General features: G+C 38.8%; 3 protein-coding genes across 3 annotated transcripts; 2 read left to right on the top strand and 1 right to left on the bottom strand.

Annotated features, from left to right (window-relative positions):
- Positions 1 to 599: 599 nt before the first annotated feature.
- Positions 600 to 5083, bottom strand: sdhb (succinate dehydrogenase complex, subunit B, iron sulfur (Ip)). The gene is made up of 8 exons (XM_032550043.1): positions 4945 to 5083; positions 4006 to 4139; positions 3361 to 3446; positions 3115 to 3251; positions 2445 to 2561; positions 2259 to 2360; positions 2060 to 2182; positions 600 to 1115 (listed from the first exon to the last, which is right to left on the bottom strand). Exons 1-8 carry the CDS (start codon positions 5014 to 5016, stop codon positions 1035 to 1037), a joined length of 852 nt encoding a protein of 283 aa, XP_032405934.1. The 5' UTR covers positions 5017 to 5083; the 3' UTR covers positions 600 to 1034.
- Positions 5084 to 5349: 266 nt separating this feature from the next.
- Positions 5350 to 7897, top strand: mrpl20 (mitochondrial ribosomal protein L20). The gene is made up of 4 exons (XM_032550044.1): positions 5350 to 5582; positions 5744 to 5854; positions 6878 to 6955; positions 7049 to 7897. Exons 1-4 carry the CDS (start codon positions 5496 to 5498, stop codon positions 7217 to 7219), a joined length of 447 nt encoding a protein of 148 aa, XP_032405935.1. The 5' UTR covers positions 5350 to 5495; the 3' UTR covers positions 7220 to 7897.
- Positions 7898 to 9271: 1374 nt separating this feature from the next.
- On the top strand, positions 9272 to 16917 carry atad3 (ATPase family AAA domain containing 3). Its single transcript, XM_032550513.1, has 16 exons — positions 9272 to 9464; positions 10693 to 10769; positions 11697 to 11798; positions 11885 to 11944; positions 12031 to 12100; positions 12179 to 12344; positions 12438 to 12507; positions 13273 to 13428; positions 13525 to 13581; positions 13662 to 13787; positions 13867 to 13991; positions 14085 to 14136; positions 14801 to 14871; positions 14954 to 15121; positions 16021 to 16129; positions 16211 to 16917. The coding sequence occupies exons 1-16, from the start codon at positions 9272 to 9274 to the stop codon at positions 16616 to 16618; spliced, it is 2010 nt and encodes a 669-aa protein (XP_032406404.1). The 3' UTR covers positions 16619 to 16917.
- Positions 16918 to 17941: the final 1024 nt, after the last annotated feature.

Genomic DNA, 17941 nt, shown 5'->3' on the forward strand with positions numbered 1-17941 from the left:
AGAGAACCTTTGAGATAACTAGTTATGAAGTTTGTTTCATCCAGGATGGCTGCCTCATCTCTTACATGTGACTTATTGTTCTTCCTTAAACAGGTTAGGATGGTTCTATGAGCTACACACAACATGTTACTTTTATTGTTTGCCAAGTTCTGCCTATTTTGAGCTCCTTTAAGATTGAGCTGTTTTAGGGACTCTTGTCACTTCAAATCCAATCAAGGTGCTGCTGGCCCAAGGTTTATACTCGCTCGTTAAATGGCTGCAAACAGATGCGCAATTATACAACCGTACTTTTTTTAAAGTAGATCCTCCGGCACAACCAAAAATAATGTTTCAAGTGGTTTCTGAAAGGTAAGTCAACAACAAAACACCTGTCTTTTCCATCAGTCCTTGTATAAGAGCTAAAACGGCGGAGTGCCCGTTCATTGTGACCTAACGGCTCGTTTTCCAGAATCCAAAACGTCTGGGTGGTTTGATCTGTTTTGGCATTGAAGAATTTGAAATAGTATGAGTTACAATATTTACTTTTTCTTCAATTAATAATGTTTGAGTATCTGAAGATAATTTCAGTTGAACAGAACACACACAAAAAAACAAGTTGCTACCACTTAAAGTATTTATTTTCCATCAAAAAACGAAGAGTGCTGTAGGCAAGGAGGGAACATATGTACTGTTTGTCTTCATACAAGTGCAAAATATAGCAGGAGAAAACTAAGGAGTTTGGCTAAACATAAGAAAACGCACTGGTTTTTCCACTTAATGTGAAGCAAAGTGTTTCCCATGTACACAAACATCCACACAGTAGAGTTGGAGATAAAATCATCTGCTAAGACTCAGACACACTCGCTCTCCAGCATTAATACTGTACTTGTGCGTTTGTGTGACACCAAGTCCTCCAGCCACACACACACACATTTCTAGGACAGAAACATCATGTGGCGTTTGAGATGACTGGTGTTCAGGCCTGTCAGACCTCAGAGAGCATTTTTATAATCAATAATTTATCAATCAAGTTGTAGAAAACGGGAGCAGAGGTTTCAAACGGCTGCCGCTTTCTTCTCCTTGTATGTGGCCATCATCTTCTTGATCTCAGCGATGGCTTTTCCTGGGTTCAGGCCCTGCCAACGAAAACAGAAGGAGCATCCGTCAAATATCCATGCAGGACAAGATCCACTGTTCATGAAGAACAAACAGAGAGAGTGTGAAAGAAGAGAATAGTACAAAAGAAATATTGTATTATTTAATAGTTCTTTATCACAATAAAATAAATCAAAACGCAACATGTCAAGACTTAGTGGTTTTATTTTCCTTCACACAACGAAGTAAGGAAAGAAGTTGTAGATAAACACAAAATAAATAGATAAATAAATAATGCATAAAATGTGGTTTCTATAGAAATAATGCACCTGGATTATATCTACGAATCTAATCAGAATTTCTCCCATTTCAATGCAGATGATTTGCATTAAATCTTTTTAAGAATTAATAACAACAGTAAGACCAACAACCAAAGTGACAAATGAAAACACAGATCGGCTGAAAAACTTCATTTTCTGCAATTAAAATGATTTTGTTTGTCTAATTACATTTAGACAATGTCGTAATCGCAAAGGACTGCGTGGATGCAGAATTCTGTAGGATATTATATTTCAAATATCTTTTATTCACACAATAATTAATAATACTGACTGATTATTTAACCAGTTGAATGGACTCTTAATGACTTGTGCATTTTCATTGTCAGACAGTGAAGCTCAGACTGTGGTGGGATTTATGTGTAATGGTAAAAAATGTTAGTTTAACTATAACTTGTGTAACCTTCAGCAATTGTATTGTAATTAGATATTTTTCTATAATCAGGTTTTTCCTCGTATTAAATAGTCTGTAATTTTACTTCTTGGTTATTATTATACAATTTTCACTTGCATATTTTGTCGTAAAAAGAAAAAATATTAAAATGTGACCAAATATTTTAAGCTTCACAATGTATTTTGAACATGAAACAGCCTAATAAACTGATTTAATAAATGCATGGTAGCAAAAACGCAGCCTGCCAACAGACCTTTGGGCAGGTCCTGGTGCAGTTCATGATGGTGTGGCAGCGGTAGAGGGAGAACGGATCCTGCAGCTTGGACAGACGCTCCTCTGTGAACTCGTCTCGTGAGTCGATCATCCAGCGGTACGCCTGGGACAGAACGAAACACACGACTTGGGTTTTATGAGCTGCCTGCGACTACAATAAGCCAACCCGGAACACACACCTGCATGAGGACAGCCGGCCCGAGGTATTTGTCTGCGTTCCACCAGTAGCTGGGACAGCTGGTACTGCAGCAGGCACACAGGATGCATTCATACAGGCCGTCCTACACACAGCAGACAGACAGATTCAGATCCCTGCCAGCCCTGGAAACCCTCCCTGTTTTCCTAAAGCGAAGGTGGAGCTTCACCAGCTTCTGTCTGTCCTCCACAGACTGCAGGTACTGCTCCTTCCCCTCCTTCGAGTCGTCCCTCTTCTTCAGGTACGGCTCGATGGACTTGTACTGGGCGTAGAAGTTACTCATGTCCTGCAAGCAGAACGGAAATGCTCAGCAAAACCTCAGATGATGGTGTAAAAACGTTTCTGAATAAGTCCAGTTTATGCAACTTATTTAAACCGTATTAGTAAAAACCAATCAAAATATTCGTGATTACTTGATATGATTTATCCTTTTTTCTTTTATCTCCTTCTACCAAAAACTGGATGATAAAGTCTTCAGTCTGATGCTTTGGTTTCAACTAGCTATTTTTTTGAAGGGCAATTTTGTTTACAGAGACTTCATAATTTATTTTATTTGTTGCTTCTGAGATATTCTGAGATAATTTAGGATATTTCTTCCAGTTTCAGTGTTAAATGTTCATTAGAATTGAAAGTTTATTGATATTTGAGAATGTGTTCTTGCATAAGCATTAGAATACTTGAAGACAGCCTAGAGACAACAATATTATCGTTTATCGCAATAACGTATGGGACAATTTACTGTCCAGCAAAATTTGCTTCAGTGACTTGCCTACCCTGGAATAAACGCTTTACAGTTGATCATGGTGAATGGGCTTCAAAGTGCAGGACTTTTTACTCACAGGTACCAGGTCCTTGACCACATACATGTGTGGAAGTGGGTAAATCTTGGTGGGCTTGCTGAGGTTGGAGTCAATCTTGTCGAGACAGGCGAGTGTGTTTCCTCCATTTATGTTCATCGCACAGGATCCACAAATACCTGATTCACACAAAATAAATGATAAAAAAGGGTTAAAATTGATTTATGACATATTCTGAAGATAAAAACTATGCAATAAAAGGATTTTCTGAAACAACTTATGTTCTACCTTCTCTACATGAACGGCGGAAGGTCAGAGTCGAATCCATCTCATTTTTTATCTTGATGAGGGCATCTAGGACCATCGGCCCGCAACTGGGTAAGGAAATGCAAACTCAGAAAGTCAGAAGACTGGCCCGTTTTTATTGCTACTGCCTTGACAACAAAGAGATGAAAGTCAATTAAATATTATTTGTTTAAAAAGTAAAAGAGGAGGACTAAAACAAGCTGAGGATTGTGTTAATAAATAAGCTGTTCAGGTGATATTCTTAGATAAAATAAATATTTTCAACAGATTAAATCAGATAAAAATGCTAAAATTGAAGATCATCGAGAGTTCTGAGTTAATATTAAAATTCTGTGGGAAATTTAGAGAAATTTTAAAAGGAAAATGTTTAAAACTTGCATATTAAATGCTGTAAAATGTTCTATTTGGACTGTTTAGATGAGAGGGTATTACTGGAGCGGTCCAGTTCAGGCTATCTGAATACCTTAATTTTGGGGGGGCTGCAGTATTCCCATCAAAACTATTTTGTTTTAAAGAATCATCAGTCTGGTCATATTAGCCTCTATAAATAATCATGTAGCCCTCTCCCCCCATACAGTGTAAACTACTAGGTTTCCTTAGATCAGAGGAAAACGTAGACAGCCTTACAGGTTGAGGTCGATCTCATACGTCTGCATGCGGGGTTTGTCTCCAGGTGTATCTGGATCCCACCTGTACACCTGGAACTTCTTTATTCTGGGCTGAACAGCTGCAGCTGCAGCTGTCTGGGCGTACCGCACTGCCTGGACACAAGCACACAAAGAGAAATTGTTTTAAAACATGTTTTCCTTCCTGGACAAATCCATGAAGGAGCTACTATTAGTTATATGTACTCTCTCTGTCATCCCAGAGAGCATGACTCAGCTTATATGCGTTAGATTGTTTTCTCTTCCCAACAACAACTAGTTGTTCCTTCCCACTGTCGCCACATGCTTTCTGCAAAGTCAACTTTCCACCACTTCGCCTTTATAAACTGAATTTTAATGGATGATTCGACTAGGAGTGAAATAGTAGTTGTATCTGAGTTTGAGTCTAAATGGTTGTATTATATTGATTTGATTACATTTTCAAGATATGGTTTGGAGTTGTGTTTTAAAATGGATTGAACTGACATTTGTTCTATATTATTACGGTTTAACGCTATATAAACTAATCAAAATTGCAACCTGAATATGAAAAATTGTATGGTTTATTGTGACGAAGCTTTATTACCCAAAAGCTAACAGGCTAAACATGCGGGAAAAGTGTCTGTCTTATTTCTTAACACTCTTTGAGATGTCGTGGTTTCACGTTAGAAGTTAGATCGTCATCATCTGATTTATAAAACACACTCATGCTGCAACATTTCGATTTAAAGGAATTTAAAGATCTCAAAATGATGTAGCTAACAACCAAACCGAACGGTGTGTGAACTAGAAACCAGAAAATAGACGGAGCCTTAGCAGTTGTAAAAGAGGTGGTGCTTTCAGCTCAAAATTAGCTAAACAAAGTGATGGCTTCCGACAATGATGACTGAAAGTATGTTTCATCCACCGGTTGACAGCTTACCAGCAGTCCGGCAGGAGGGCGGAAAGCCAAAACACTGCAGCGGCTCAAGGACGCAAAGGTAGCAACAGACATTTTTACGGATCCAAGTTTCTCTTCTCCCCTCTGACCTCCACCGGCTGTTAGCAGCTTCCACTGCGGCTGCGCCAGAAGCCGTTGCAGGGGCGCTGGTTTTGTTGGCCGTTGTGTCCCGATTTCAGTTCAGCCTTGTCGCTTGATTCACAAGAACCTCTTTAATTCTTATTATTTAACGTCATCTTTGTTAGATTCTTTTTTTTAAGTTTTCATTCCGTACTGCGTACCATTTTAAAATAAATGTATCATTATTGGAACACTTTAATATGAAATCTTCACTGACTCTCCTTCCTCTGCTTTAGCCGACAGGAAAACAAACGTACCTCTTCCAGCGTGATCCACTCGTAGTGCCGCGTCTGATAACTGAACTCGCGTAACGCAGTCTGTGCCCAGGTGGTGCGAAGTTAAGGTCATTTCAGACAGTGGTTTCGTTTCCTAACAAAAGAGGACGAACTGGTCCGAGCTGACGGGAGAGTATAATGGTATTTTTAACGTTATCTTGCTGGATCCGCAACCGTGGACCCGACAGGTTCTGGAAAGTACAGGAACTGCTTAAACATGCGCGGGTGAGGCTCAGTCTATTTCCTGGAGCGATGATCCTACAGTTCATAAAACCTCCAGTTCTTTCATTAATTACGTATAAAAACATGCAGATTTATTGTCCGTTAACTGTTCTTATGGATCATTGTGCTTGAGATAAATGCCTTTCTCGCTGTTCGTCCACCAGCACTTCAGAGGGAGGAAGAACCGCTGCTACAAACTGGCCTTGCTGGCCGTCAGGAGGGCTTTCGTCTATGCCACTAAAGGTCGAAAGCTTAAGAAGCGCAACATGAGGACGGTGAGACCCTAACACTACCCTCTGTTTCAAAAACATAACATCGATATACTGGCTTGTATGCAACCCAAGGTCAAATCTGAAATTTAAAGCTGCCATGCAAAGTTTTTGTTATGAACTCAATTGGCTGTAGATGTAGTTTGTCACACACAAAACTACATATTTTGTTTATCTTTCTATGTTTTTGTAAAATGTTTCTTAATTGCGTTAAAATTACCTTCCCAAAGCTAACCTCAGTGTTCACATCCTTTTGGTGACATCACGAAAGGCAAAATGCAACCAATCAGAGTACAGTATGCTCATTTGTTTTCAGTTTTTCTCCTGGGATGAACATATTTCTTTCTGACATATCCAGCAATAATTTTATACATTATAAAAAATAATATAGTGTTGTGAATGCAGTCCTTTAAGATGACTTCAAATTATCAAATATATTTCTTGCAGACTTGCTGCCTCAGCTTAGCTTCCACCTCCAGACAGATTTGTAACAAGCCTTGTAATGCACCTACACTGTAGTCTGTACCCTCACTGTCATTCTAGTCAACACTGGAAGAAACAAACGACGCCAAAAATGTCATTGCTTCATAGTCAGAAATGAGAAGTGTTTTAGGTTTTCTGAAGTAGAATGAGTTCATGCAGCATCCAGAGTCTCTGCAGCAGCAAAACTCAACCATCTGAGGTGATACAAGCAGAATATGACTGCTAGATGGAAAAATAAACCCAAATAAGGATATTAACAGAAAGCAGATACATAAAGTTGATTTCCTCACAACTCAAATGATTCAGATTCTACGTTTAAATCTGTCAAAAGTTGCTCGTCATCTGCTGTAATTGGTGTTAATGGCAGTTTATCAGCTCGAGTTTTGCACTTGTGATTCCATCAACTTTAAATATACAACAAATCAGAAAGTTTATTTTTTTTCTTTAAGTGGTGTTGTAATCTTCCTAGCTCTAAATCCCCATGAATGTATTGCTTTGCGCAGATACTATATCAATGTATTCCCTTTTGTTGCTTTCTATTGTCAGCTGTGGATCACACGCATTGCAGCAGCAACACGAGAGCACAACATGAAGTATCCTATCCTCGTGCACAACCTCAACAAGGTTTGTTGAATCGTGTGACCACCCAGCTCCAACCACTGTGGTGTTCCTGCTTCCAGCTCTTCATGCTTCTTTCCTCCTTCTTCCTCCGTACAGTGCAGCATTCAGCTTAACCGTCGTGTAATCAGCGACATTGCCATCACGGAGCCTCGGACCTTCCTGTCGCTGGCGAAGCTGGCTCGAGCTCGGCAGCAGGAAGGTTTCCAAGCAGCGCTTGGAGACGGCAAAGAGCCTCCAGGTGTCCTCTCCAGAGTTATGCTGCAGTAAAAAGACTCACTACAGTCATGGATTCAAGGAGCTGTGTTGTTCAGAGACATCAACTTTACTTTTGTCGTTTCATCAGCATATTTTACATGTAAAATATCTTAAAAATCGTATTTCCTCCTGTGCTGCTTCATCAGAAAGATAAAGGCAGACTTGTGTGTGTCAGTCAGATGTCACTCTTGTTGACAATCTTCCTTGGATTCCTGAAGAACTCTGATGTTTGTCACTGGATGAAGTAAAAAGTTTGTTCTTGAAGTAAAGTTAACATGGAAGTCTTTCAGTGCTGGGGTCCCAACAACATGGAGATGTTTACTTAAAAAAACTTTACAACAATGCAACAAAAAAGTGTCCAAAACACATCTTTGATGGAGAATATGTTCACTCATGCAAGACTGGGTTTGAATTTGCAGCCTGCAACTTCTGATTTGATTCTACTTTTTGTTTCAGTGTATATATTATTTCTTGTGGTGAGAATGTAAAGATGTTTTTTTCATTAAACATTTTTATATGTAATGAGATTAAGCTGCTTATTTTAAATTAAGACTGGCTTGTAATAATGTTTTGTGGATGTTGCCCTGCGTCAGACTGACAGCCATCATTTGTCCATCATCAGTGACTTCTGGAGTCATCTGTGCTGCAGTCTGAAATGTAATTTGTAGTTAAAAATCTGTGGAAATCTCAGCTTCCAGCTCTTTTATTCATCTATTTTGCAGATATCTCCTGACCCAATCTCATCTTATGCAGGCAAACTTCTGTCACACCAGCCCTCCACATATAATCAAAATTATTAAAATTCATTTACATAGTGAAACTACAGACAACTTTAATTATTTAGAAAGCCAAAAAATATACAATTACTGGAAAACATAAAAAAAAAAAAACGTTTAAGGTAAATTTATAAGTTATAAATTTGCCTTAAACTACAAGAAAAAACTACGAAAACTTGTAGTTATCAGGACTACAAGAAAAAATCTTTGTGTGTCAGTAAGTGGATTCAAACTGTGGAATAGTCTGAATATTGAATTTAGCGTAAGAATATTGATCATTTTAAGCTTGAATATGTAAAACAAAAGTTTTGACATTACCACGTAAACTAAAGGTGGGGAGATCGATCTAAAATATAGAGACCAATACCAAGTTGGTATTGGTCTCTAATTGATACTTTAGTTCCAAATCCCCCATTAAATAATGTATTTTGTATTGTGGTTTCACAACTTTACCATAAGTAAGATTTTTCTTTGATTTGCTCTCAAGTTATATATTTTTTGTACTTTATTAGAAAACAGTGCACACAAATTTATTTTTTCTATTGTTTCTGTAGTATTTTGTAGACACCTATAAATTTGACCTAAACTCGCATATTAAACCCTAGGCTTCAACAGAATAATATATATATATTAAAAAACTCCTGAAGATCAGAGGTTTGATGATAAATAAAATCTGTATTTGTACCTGTGATACTGGCACTGCATTTACTTGGTATTTGATTGATTCAAAATTCAAATTCAAAAATATTTTATTGATCCCAAAGGGAAATTAAATAACTCATATTAATTCAAATTCTTCAAACGTATTGTTATTTATTAGTTATTTATACAATAATGTGCAGGATTGCACACGTCTAGTGTAAACACGTGGATTGAACAGTAAATAAATTTAATGAATTAATATGTGCACAAAAATCCGACCCGGTGAATTTTTTTCTTTGGAGTTTTGTATTTAAATGTGTGTCTATCTCAGCAACAACTGACTTTCCAAGCATAGAACAGCCTGACGCAATCAGAAGAAAGCGTAATGTCCCTCGGCGGGTGCCGTACATGCTGTGGGTAGGACCTTAGCGCATGACCTCCATGTCCACCTCTACTACAGCCAATTAAAACATAGAATACTCCCAGAGAGCCAATCGCCGCCACCGTTCTTCATCTGAACCTCCGCTACGCACTGCACATGCGCAGTATGTCTCAGCGTGTCACGCTTGTGGAGGAGGTGCGGTGACAGACCTGTAATCCTTCCTCGGAACCGGCAGAAACTGTGCTTTAATTCCCTCTCGGTACCATGTCGTGGCTGTTCGGACTGAACAGGGGCCAGCCCGAACCTCCTCCCGGTCTGCCGACCCAGCCTCCGCCGCCTCCTCCGCCTGCTGGAGGCTCCGGCGGCGGTGGAGATAAACCCAAGGACAAATGGAGCAACTTCGATCCCACCGGGCTGGAGCGGGCTGCCCAGGCGGCCAAGGAGCTCGACAAGTCCCGTAAGTATTCCGAGAGGTTCGGGGTGGGTCAGCACAGAGCGGTGTGGATTTATTACATCTATAGTAAAGCGAATAAGTTAAAAAATATGCTCATGTGCATCCTGATCCATTCTGCAGTTCAACCCAAGTGATGCAACGGTCTGGATCAGAACAACATGTCTTTGTTGTTTGTTTTTAATTTATTTGAATTATTTTCAGGTATCTTTGTTCTGTGTAACAATTTTAATTTGTGCTTCAGATCTGAAGATGAGATCCTGATATCTATGGGGCTTTAACCTGGTTACATCAAGGGAAATGAATTAAATTATGAATAAAGATTAACCTGTTCTTAGTTTAATTAGTGAATTTAGCCATTAATTAACAAAAATAAGCTTAAACTACATCCACGTGTATTCAGTGAGAGTGAAAAGGTCACAGCCTTGCAGTGGAGGTTGCTGCAGATGTACGTTGAAATAATGTATTAAAACTCGTTGCACTGCACCTTTATTCCATCACTTTACCCCAAAACATCTACATATTTTATATAATGGACCATAAAATTATGCATAATTGTAAGGTGGAAGAATATAATTAGAAAGCTGAAAAGTGTGGCATGCTTTTATACTCCAATCATAACTAATAGCACATGTGATTAGAGCACTCAAAGTTGTACTCAAGTAAGAGTAGCACTACTTCAACTTATTTTTACTCAAGGCAAAAGTTTTCATTCAAGAAATTTCTCAAGTAAGAGAGAAGAAATATTGAATTTTTCATTATTTTCTAGGTGTGAATGAAGAAAATGAACTGGTATGAAGTAAACATGAGTGATTCCAGGCATGTATTTTTAGCGTTACATTCTCTTTTTTAAGTTCAAATACGCAGAAAGCCGCCTTTAGTCCTACATGAAGCCATCAGTAAATCTGCTTTTTAGGTGTTCCAGAGGTAAAGGTTTTATTTTCATAGATTTTTATACTTGGATATAAAACATGCTTGAATTATTTTGGGTCCTGGTATATTTCAATACCACATTTAGAAAATATTAAAATCACACCAAGGAGTGATAACTTCATTAAACTGGTTTATTTCCCCTCCAGTTATATATTTGCAATGAATTTCTGTGCACTAGTTTGCTTTACAGTTGCTCTGTTAAGCTACGATAATTAGCGATAGCACTGTGCAGATAATATTTGTGTTCATAATTAGACGTCCTCTGAAGTTAGAGCAACTCTTTGCTGTTTTCCTCTGCCAGGTCATGCCAAAGAAGCGCTGGATTTGGCTCGGATGCAGGAGCAGAGCACTCAGCTGGAGCACCAGAGTAAAATGAAGGTACAAAGACGCGTCGGCTTTTAAGAGCAATAAGATACAACAAAGACATTTCTAACAATTCTGTTTGCAGATTTCCTTTGCTTTTTGATTTATTGTCACATTCAAAAGTTTCAGATCATCAAACAATTTTTAATATTAGATAAAAATAATCAAAGTAAAATATAAGAGTTTTTTTAAAACAGCATTTTCATTTATTAAGAAGAAAAGCTATCCAAACCAACTTGATCCTGTGTGATACCTAATAAGCGCCATCAAATATTTGTAAAAAAGGCTGTTTTGTATGGCAGCCTTTCTTTTTATTAGGAGCAGTACATTACTGCCGAAAAACTTAGATTAATCTCATAAATGTTCTAGAAAAAGGACGTTTGTGAGTTCCAAAAGTGGAAAATGTCCTTGAAAAATGTACATTAATTTTAGAAATTTTCTAGACAAAATAATTTGAGTTTGAAAAGTCAAAAATTATCCATAAAATATTCATACATTTTGACATTAAACTCAGACATTTTCTATAAAAAATTAAGAAAATTTCCAAAGGTCGACCATTTTTGATTTTCTGATACTTTTTCTTTTTTTCCCTCAAAAGTACAGTCTTTCTAAGGCCTGAATTATTAAGATAAATAGCAGGTATAAAAAAATCTGTCAAGGAAGGTGTGAAAAATTACTGTCTTTATATAGACACATTTATCATGAAATTATGAACACAAAGCGTAAAAATGTTCTGTAATTTAAGATCTAAATGCATAAATACCCTGAAAGCCCTCTAGGTGTGTTTTTGTTATTGTTTGAATGGACTTTGTAAATCCTTTTTGTAGCATTACTAGGTGTCTTACGGTAACCTTTTTATCATGAAAACAACATAGAAAAGCTAAATTCTTTACTTTTAATGTGTGTTTATGAAGATTTTCTTTGGGTTTTGTCTTTTAACAGGAGTATGAAGCAGCAGTCGAGCAGCTCAAAGGTGACCAGATACGCATCCAGGCAGAGGAGAGGAGGAAGACTCTGAATGAAGAGACGAAGCAGCATCAGGCGGTGAGAACAGTGTGTTTTTGTCGCCTCGCTGCAATCAGGAGGTTGGAGACGTTTGGCTACCCTTTTGTTTTCTACCTTTTGAACAGCGAGCTCAGTACCAGGATAAGCTGGCCAGGCAGCGATACGAGGAGCAGCTGAGGCAACAGGTGAGGCCCTCATGCGCGAGCTCAGATGAAAACACTTTGGAGCGAGACGCCAAAACATCTGACCGATCAAATTTCCCACCTTACAGCAAATCCTGAATGAGGAAAACCTTCGCAAACAGGAGGAATCCGTGCAGAAACAGGAAGCCATGAGGAAAGGTAGGATCCTCACTGCGCCGATCTTTTAAAACCTGCTGAGCTCAGATTGATGGGGTCGCTATGCCGCTGTTTCCATAGCGACAATCGAGCACGAGATGGAGCTGAGGCACAAAAACGAGCTCATGCGCATAGAGGCGGAGGCGAAAGCCCGAGCGCGCGTGGAGAGGGAAAACGCAGATATAATCCGAGAGCAGATCCGACTGAAGGCGGCCGAGCACCGGCAGACCGTCCTGGAGTCCATAAAGTGAGTTTCAGTCAGAAAGTGTTTGTTGTGCTCAGGAGCAGACAGGCGGACCTTGTCCAGGTGTTCTGACTGCTGGTGTGTGTTTACATTTAGGACTGCTGGTGCCGTGTTTGGAGAAGGATTCAGGGCCTTTGTGTCTGACTGGGACAAAGTTACTGCCACGGTGAGTGATAAGAAAAATATTCAACCAAAAAGAAAACAGCTGAAATATTCTAACTAAACCCAAGTTTCAGTTAAATACATTTAACGCAATAAAAGTATTTCAGTTTCATATTTCAACTATTGATAAATAAAATATCTGATGGAATATTAAATATGTACATTATTTATTGAACTCTGATCCAAAACAGCACTTTAGCTACTTAACCTCTCACAGCTAAACGTTGGTGGAATCCACTAACCAGCTCTTTGGTTACCTAGCAACTCACTCACTCTTTGGTTGCTGAGCAACAACTTGTTGAGTAACTTTCCCAGTGGGGGTTTAATGTTTTGCTACTTTGCCTCATAACTGCTTAAAAAAATAAATGGCATGGAGTGAAAACTGGATAAAACAGAAAAAAAACTTTACTTGCAGTAAAATGTCTCTTTTCTCGTAATTTTAAGACGTCCTTCTGGTAAAATTGCATCTTTATTCTGCTAATTTTATGACTGTATTCTTGTAAATTAAACAAAAATCCTCATAGTCAGACCTTTGTACGTCAAAATCACAAAGGGGATGATTGAAATAAAAGCCACTTTTTGAAAATATTTTCTGTCATTTTTAACTTCTTTTCTTATTAAAGAAAGTAGAAAAATAGATTAAAATCGGATCTGATATTAATAAGACATATATTTTTATTTTTAAGCCACCTCACCCAGCCCAAGTTGCTGGGGTTTTTTTCTCATTTACCTATGTTTTCCTGAGTAACCTCTCCCTTTCCTCCACTAGGTGGCAGGCCTGACCCTGTTAGCTGTAGGAGTGTATTCAGCCCGAAATGCAACAGCAGTAGCAGGACGCTACATTGAGGCCAGGCTTGGAAAACCGTCTCTGGTGCGTGAGACGTCCCGGTTCACCGTGGGAGAGGCCATCAAGCATCCAGTCAAGGTGATGAAATAAACACAGCATCATTTATCTTAACTTTGTGAATCACATCTCATCAGGCTGTTTAAAAGCAAATCCTGAATCTGTTTATGTGTTCAGACAGCAAAGCGCCTGAAAAGCAAACCTCAGGACGCGCTTGAGGGAGTTGTGCTCAACGTAAGTGTATTTCATGAGTAAATGCTGCTGATTTAAAATGTTAAAAGCGTTTGTAACGGTTGCATCTTTCCCTCCGCCAGCCTACCTTGGAGGAACGAGTGCGTGACATTGCCATCGCAACGAGAAACACGAGGCAGAACAACGGCCTCTACAGGAACATCCTCATGTACGGCCCTCCTGGCACGGGAAAAACCCTGTTCGCTAAGGTACGGCTGGCACCTGAGAGTGGAAAACGTCGACCTCAAACATGTGTAGTTAAGATCAGCTGTTGTGTGTGTTGAGTAGAAGCTGGCAATGCATTCTGGGATGGACTACGCTATAATGACCGGTGGTGATGTAGCACCCATGGGTCGGGTCGGTGTGACCGCTATGCATAAAGTTTTCGACTGGGCCAACACAAGCAGACGGGGGTACGCTGCTAAAGAAATACAGATTATTACAATGTTGTTCAGGGGTATAATTTCCCAGAGAATAAAATATCCCAACACTTGTTTCTTTGACAGGCTGCTGCTTTTTGTGGATGAAGCTGATGCATTCCTTCGCAAAAGAGCCACTGTAAGTTTTTCCCCCCGTTTTGTAATTTTACAACAAACAATGCTGGCATGTCAGTTGGGATTTTTTTAGTATTCTGATGATTAATCTCACAAGAAAAATGCCACATGCTGTAGATTTTATTTAACCACTTAACCTTTTAATACAGTAATATAAATACATCAAAAATCCATGGCAGATTTTTCAGGTTTTCATTCATAGCAAAAGTTAATTATTATTAAGACTGGACAAAATGGCAGAAAAATATATCACGATGTAAGCGTTTCATATCGATTATTGATAATTATTTATTTGTTTTTCGTTCTAAATATCTGAAATATGACCAGCCTAGTGGTGTGACCATTCCTGTTTTATCCAGTTTTCACTTCACGCCGTTGTTTTTTTTATTTTTAAGCAGTTAAGAGGCACTTCTTAAAAAGCAGTGCAGTTTGAGGCAAAACCTCAAATCTGATCCAGCCCTACTTTGTAGTTTCATAGTTGTGTATTTACATAAAGTCCCTTGAAAATAAATTGAGGTTTGTGTGAATGTGAGCAAGTTACCGGGGTGGTGAATACATTTGCAAGACATTTCATATCACAACTTAAATGTTGGAAGATTCCTGTGGTCAGTAGGAGGCTGTAATGTAGAGAAGTTACAATTAATCACCTTTTACTCTCGTCTTTGTAGGAAAAGATCAGTGAAGACCTCAGGGCCACTTTGAATGCGTTCCTGTATCGCACTGGAGAGCAGAGCAACAAGTAAAAATGTGTTTCTCACAGGTTTTGGCCTTCTCCCAAAATGCTACCAACATGATTAAAGTTTAATTCTCCTGTACTGTAGGTTCATGTTGGTGTTGGCCAGTAACCAACCCGAGCAGTTCGACTGGGCCATCAATGACCGAATAGATGAGATAGTGAATTTTGCTCTGCCGGGTCTGGAGGAAAGGGAGCGACTGGTGCGGTTATACTTTGACAAATACGTACTGGAGCCGGCCACTGGAGGGCGACAGTAAGTACCATCATTAAACAGTGCAATTTAGTGGTAATTAGTGAGATAGAAGCGACTTACGATTAATAGACGATCAATGATTTATTAGATTAAAACTAGTTCCAAAAGATTAACAAATAACATCGGCTTCAACCTTCTTTTAGTGTTGTAGTTTGGCCGCCATCCAGCAGAGGGCGCCGCTGGTTCCCATTAGGTGAAGCAAGTTACAAAAGCAAAGATGGCGGCAGTGTCTCAGAAAGGACAAGAGGAACTTTCCTTCTGTTGTGGGATGCAAATGCCACTTTTTGCGGTTATGTTTTGAAGATGAAACGCCCCTAAAGCGTTAAAGTTATTACCTTTATATCGCTCATTCAGCTGAGCGGCGTCGTCTACTGGAGGTCTGGATATGCTACGAATATGATGACGCAGAAAAAAATGTCACATGACTGGGAGAAACCATGACGCTAAGCACGGTTGATATTTTTTTAGGGCTGTTGTGAGTTAATGCACTTGATGTTTAACAAGTTAAACTTGTTTTCAAGACCAACTACAGATGGTACCTCTGTATGAACATCTCTGTTCACGTTTTAATCTCATCTTTTATTTTTCTATTGAGCAACATAAGATGTTTCTGTTTTGTTATATATTACAAATAGAAGTTTAACAATGTGAGAACTATAATTTTCAGTTTATTAAGTCAGTGTTTAATACAACTGACACATTTATTTATTTTAGATTAGCATATTAGGAAAAAAGTAGCCCTTTATGTTATGGAAAGACAGTGGGACCTCTTGATAAAACAGAAAATGGCTGCTTATTCATTAAACGTTAGTCGACTGATAAGTTCAGTCAACCTTAGATTAGCTAATTAATCGATAACTTGCTTCCCTAATCAGTGCATGCTCCGTGTTTCTGTGAAGGAGGCTGAAGCTCGCCCAGTTTGATTACGGCAAAAAGTGTTCAGAGATCGCCAAGAGGACAGAGGGCATGTCAGGAAGAGAGATCTCCAAGCTGGGTGTGGCCTGGCAGGTACGCTTCTCTCAATCATTTTGGATCATTTTTCTTTAAAGTTCAACATCTTAAGAATATAATTATTTCTTTCCTCTCCAGGCTGCAGCATACTCCTCCGAGGACGGCGTCTTGACAGAAGCCATGATCGACGCTCGGGTGGACGACGCCATCAAGCAGCACCATCAGAAGATGGACTGGCTCCGTGCCGAGGAGGAGGCAGCGAAGAGCCTCACGCCTCCGCCTGCTGGGGCCGGAGCTGCTGTAGGGAAAATGGGTTTCACTCTCCCTCTGAAGGAGACGCCTCACGCTCAGGAGGTCATTGCTCCAGTCTTTGAAATAAACACACAACCAGAATCGGCAGAGTCCAAACGTGGGAACTCAGTCGTACAAGCAGAAGCAGAGTCTAAAAAAACAAAGGATGGTTTAACTGAACCTCACAGAGAAGACAAACCAGGAAAACAGGAGAAGACCGGCTCCTCTCCTCCGAAAGATGGAACCCCAGTTTGAGTTAGAACAGGGCTGTCTGGATTAGAAAGATTAGCGTTCTGCCCTTTTAACTAACTGGTCTGAGACTTCATGTGAAAGATGGCCGAACTGAGACAAGATTAGTTTACGGTTGGGAGAGATAATTAAGTCTTCGTAACACAACTGATGCCTGAATCTTTAATTTTCATATGAAATGTACACAATGTAAACAAGTAGTTTATGTAGAAACAAAACCATGTGTTTGTCATTGTACTATTATGAATGTTGTCCAAAGTCATGTTTCTCTGTAAGAATGATTAAAACCTTTTTCTAACATGAAACGGTTCTGTTTCCATGTGCAAATATTTTTGAGCCACTGCAACTAAATAGTAAATATAGACCCAGAGGACCCTTATATCACATGCAATCATTCATCCATTCACAGACTGATAGTGATGAACTAAACTAAGAATCAGCTCTGTGGAGGATGAACTCCTGTGAAGTATACAATGATTAGCTGGATATCTAATGGTAATCAGTTTGAAGTCAAGCTGGACAATATGGCTGACAACTATCACAATATAAGGCTTTCACATAAGTTAATATTGATAATTATTTTGTTTTGTTTTAAATATCTGAAATACTGTCAAACTGGTGACTGTTTTAGCTGCAGTTTTTATTCCACGCCATTGTTTTTATTATTATTATTATTATTATTATTATTATTAAGCAGAAACGAGTTTCGGTGGTGAAACTGCTGCTGGGCCAGTTATTCAACAAGTTGTTGCTAGGTAACCAGAGAGCGCGTGAGTGTTAGTTGTTGCTACTCGCCTAGCTTAGCTAGCCTTGAGACGTTGATCGGCTAAAGCCTTTCCTCTGCCTACATCCCCCAGAATGCTGTGCGGTTCTGGATAGCAGTTCATTAAAGTTATTGAAGATTGCCCTACGCCACGCAGTATTTTGCATTTTGAAATTGGATTGTGGAATTAGAACCAGTTTTCTTTTATTATTATTATTATTATTATTATTATTATTATTATTATTAATTTACGTCATAGTATCCATCAAGGTTGAGTGTTGGGACTCTTTTATTTTAAGCGTCAATAATAAACGCAGTGTCCCGGATGTTCAAATTGGTACTTTTTGTTGACTTTTTCTGCTCTGGTTATGATTTGTGTGGAATGAGTAAACTGAATATATAGCTTTATTTCCAAACAAACTTATTAAATTTAAATAAAAGTAAAATTTCATTTGTACATTGATAAATACACAAACGATTCAAGTAAGTGGTTATTGAAAGTCTCAATGAAAACAGGTTTCTTGGGAGTAATCACAGATAATAAAGCTATAGCTGAATGAAGAACT

This window comes from Xiphophorus hellerii, chromosome 20 (genome assembly GCF_003331165.1).
Source record: "Xiphophorus hellerii strain 12219 chromosome 20, Xiphophorus_hellerii-4.1, whole genome shotgun sequence".
Lineage (NCBI taxonomy): Eukaryota > Metazoa > Chordata > Actinopteri > Cyprinodontiformes > Poeciliidae > Xiphophorus > Xiphophorus hellerii.